General features: G+C 29.0%; 1 protein-coding gene across 1 annotated transcript in view; it reads right to left on the minus strand.

Annotated features, from left to right (window-relative positions):
• LOC106475533 (serine/threonine-protein phosphatase PP1-like) overlaps positions 1-1,107 on the minus strand; it is a 16,115-nt gene that overhangs the window by 6,615 nt on the left and 8,393 nt on the right. Inside the window, exons 3-4 of the mRNA XM_013936211.2 lie at positions 436-566; positions 183-289 (exon numbers count right to left, since the gene is read on the minus strand). Of these exons, the coding sequence (XP_013791665.2) occupies positions 183-289; positions 436-566 (238 nt within the window). The remainder of the gene's footprint in view (positions 1-182; positions 290-435; positions 567-1,107) is intronic.

The following is a 1,107-nucleotide window of genomic DNA, read 5'->3' on the forward strand; positions in this document are numbered from 1 at the left end:
CTTACTTTTTATAAAGCTATGGTAAAGCAATACAATACCTATGAAAACTGAACATTTTTAGATTCAACTAAACTTACTTTTTATAAAGCTATGGTAAAGCAATACAATACCTATGAAAACTGAACATTTTTAGATTCAACTAAACTTACTTTTTATAAAGCTATGGTAAAGCAATACAATACCTATGAAAACTGAACATTTTTTGCACATGTCTAATTTCATGGTTTCCTCGCAACAAAAAAAATCTGTCAGGTGCAAGAATCTTCTGTGAAAATAGGTATGCTACAACCTGTAAAAAATAATGATCTTTTTGGAAAAACATAATTAAACAAAATTAAAATACATGTAACCTAATCATTTACACCAATCCTTTCTCAAAATTTAGAAAACAAGACATGTAACCTCAATAACCTCCTCTAATGAAAACAAACCTACCTCCACACCAAACTCTCCTCGGTCAATGTAATCTCCCAGAAATAAGAAATTTGATGGGGTTAATAAAGGGCCCATTCTCCACAAGGCTTTCTCAAAACAGACTAAATCCCTGAAATTTCCATGGATGTCCCCTGAAACAAAACACTTCCTTCTGTTACAAGTCTTGTTATAATTATCTCCGAAAATAGATAGATAACATTTCTTTATTTTGAAGACTAAAAATTTTTATTTAAAAAACATTCAATAGCTTTTTTCACAGGTACTTTGGTGAACATTGACACAACATCAAATGACACCAAAATATCTTTTTGATCTAAAACTATATACTCAATTCTTTCCACAAATTCAAACGAATTCTTAACTGTGTATTTATTTTCATCCCTTTTCCAGTCGCATCGGGGATTTTACCACTTTTTAACCTTGTACGGTAAGTTATTATTTTAATAATTTGGAGACTGGAAACAATATTACCTTATTGAATTGTTTATAAAATAATCATTGTTTTTTTAAATAAAATTTTTTAGTTTTCAAAATTGAACATTACACACGTGCCAAAAAACATTTCTTTATATTAAGTCTTGCTGATGATTTTCTCTTGAAACAGAACACTTTCTTCTATTATAAGTCTTGCTGATGATTTTCTCTTGAAACAGAACACTTTCTTCTATTATA

This window comes from Limulus polyphemus, unplaced genomic scaffold (genome assembly GCF_000517525.1).
Source record: "Limulus polyphemus unplaced genomic scaffold, Limulus_polyphemus-2.1.2 Scaffold8734, whole genome shotgun sequence".
In the NCBI taxonomy this organism is placed as follows: Eukaryota; Metazoa; Arthropoda; class Merostomata; order Xiphosura; family Limulidae; genus Limulus; species Limulus polyphemus.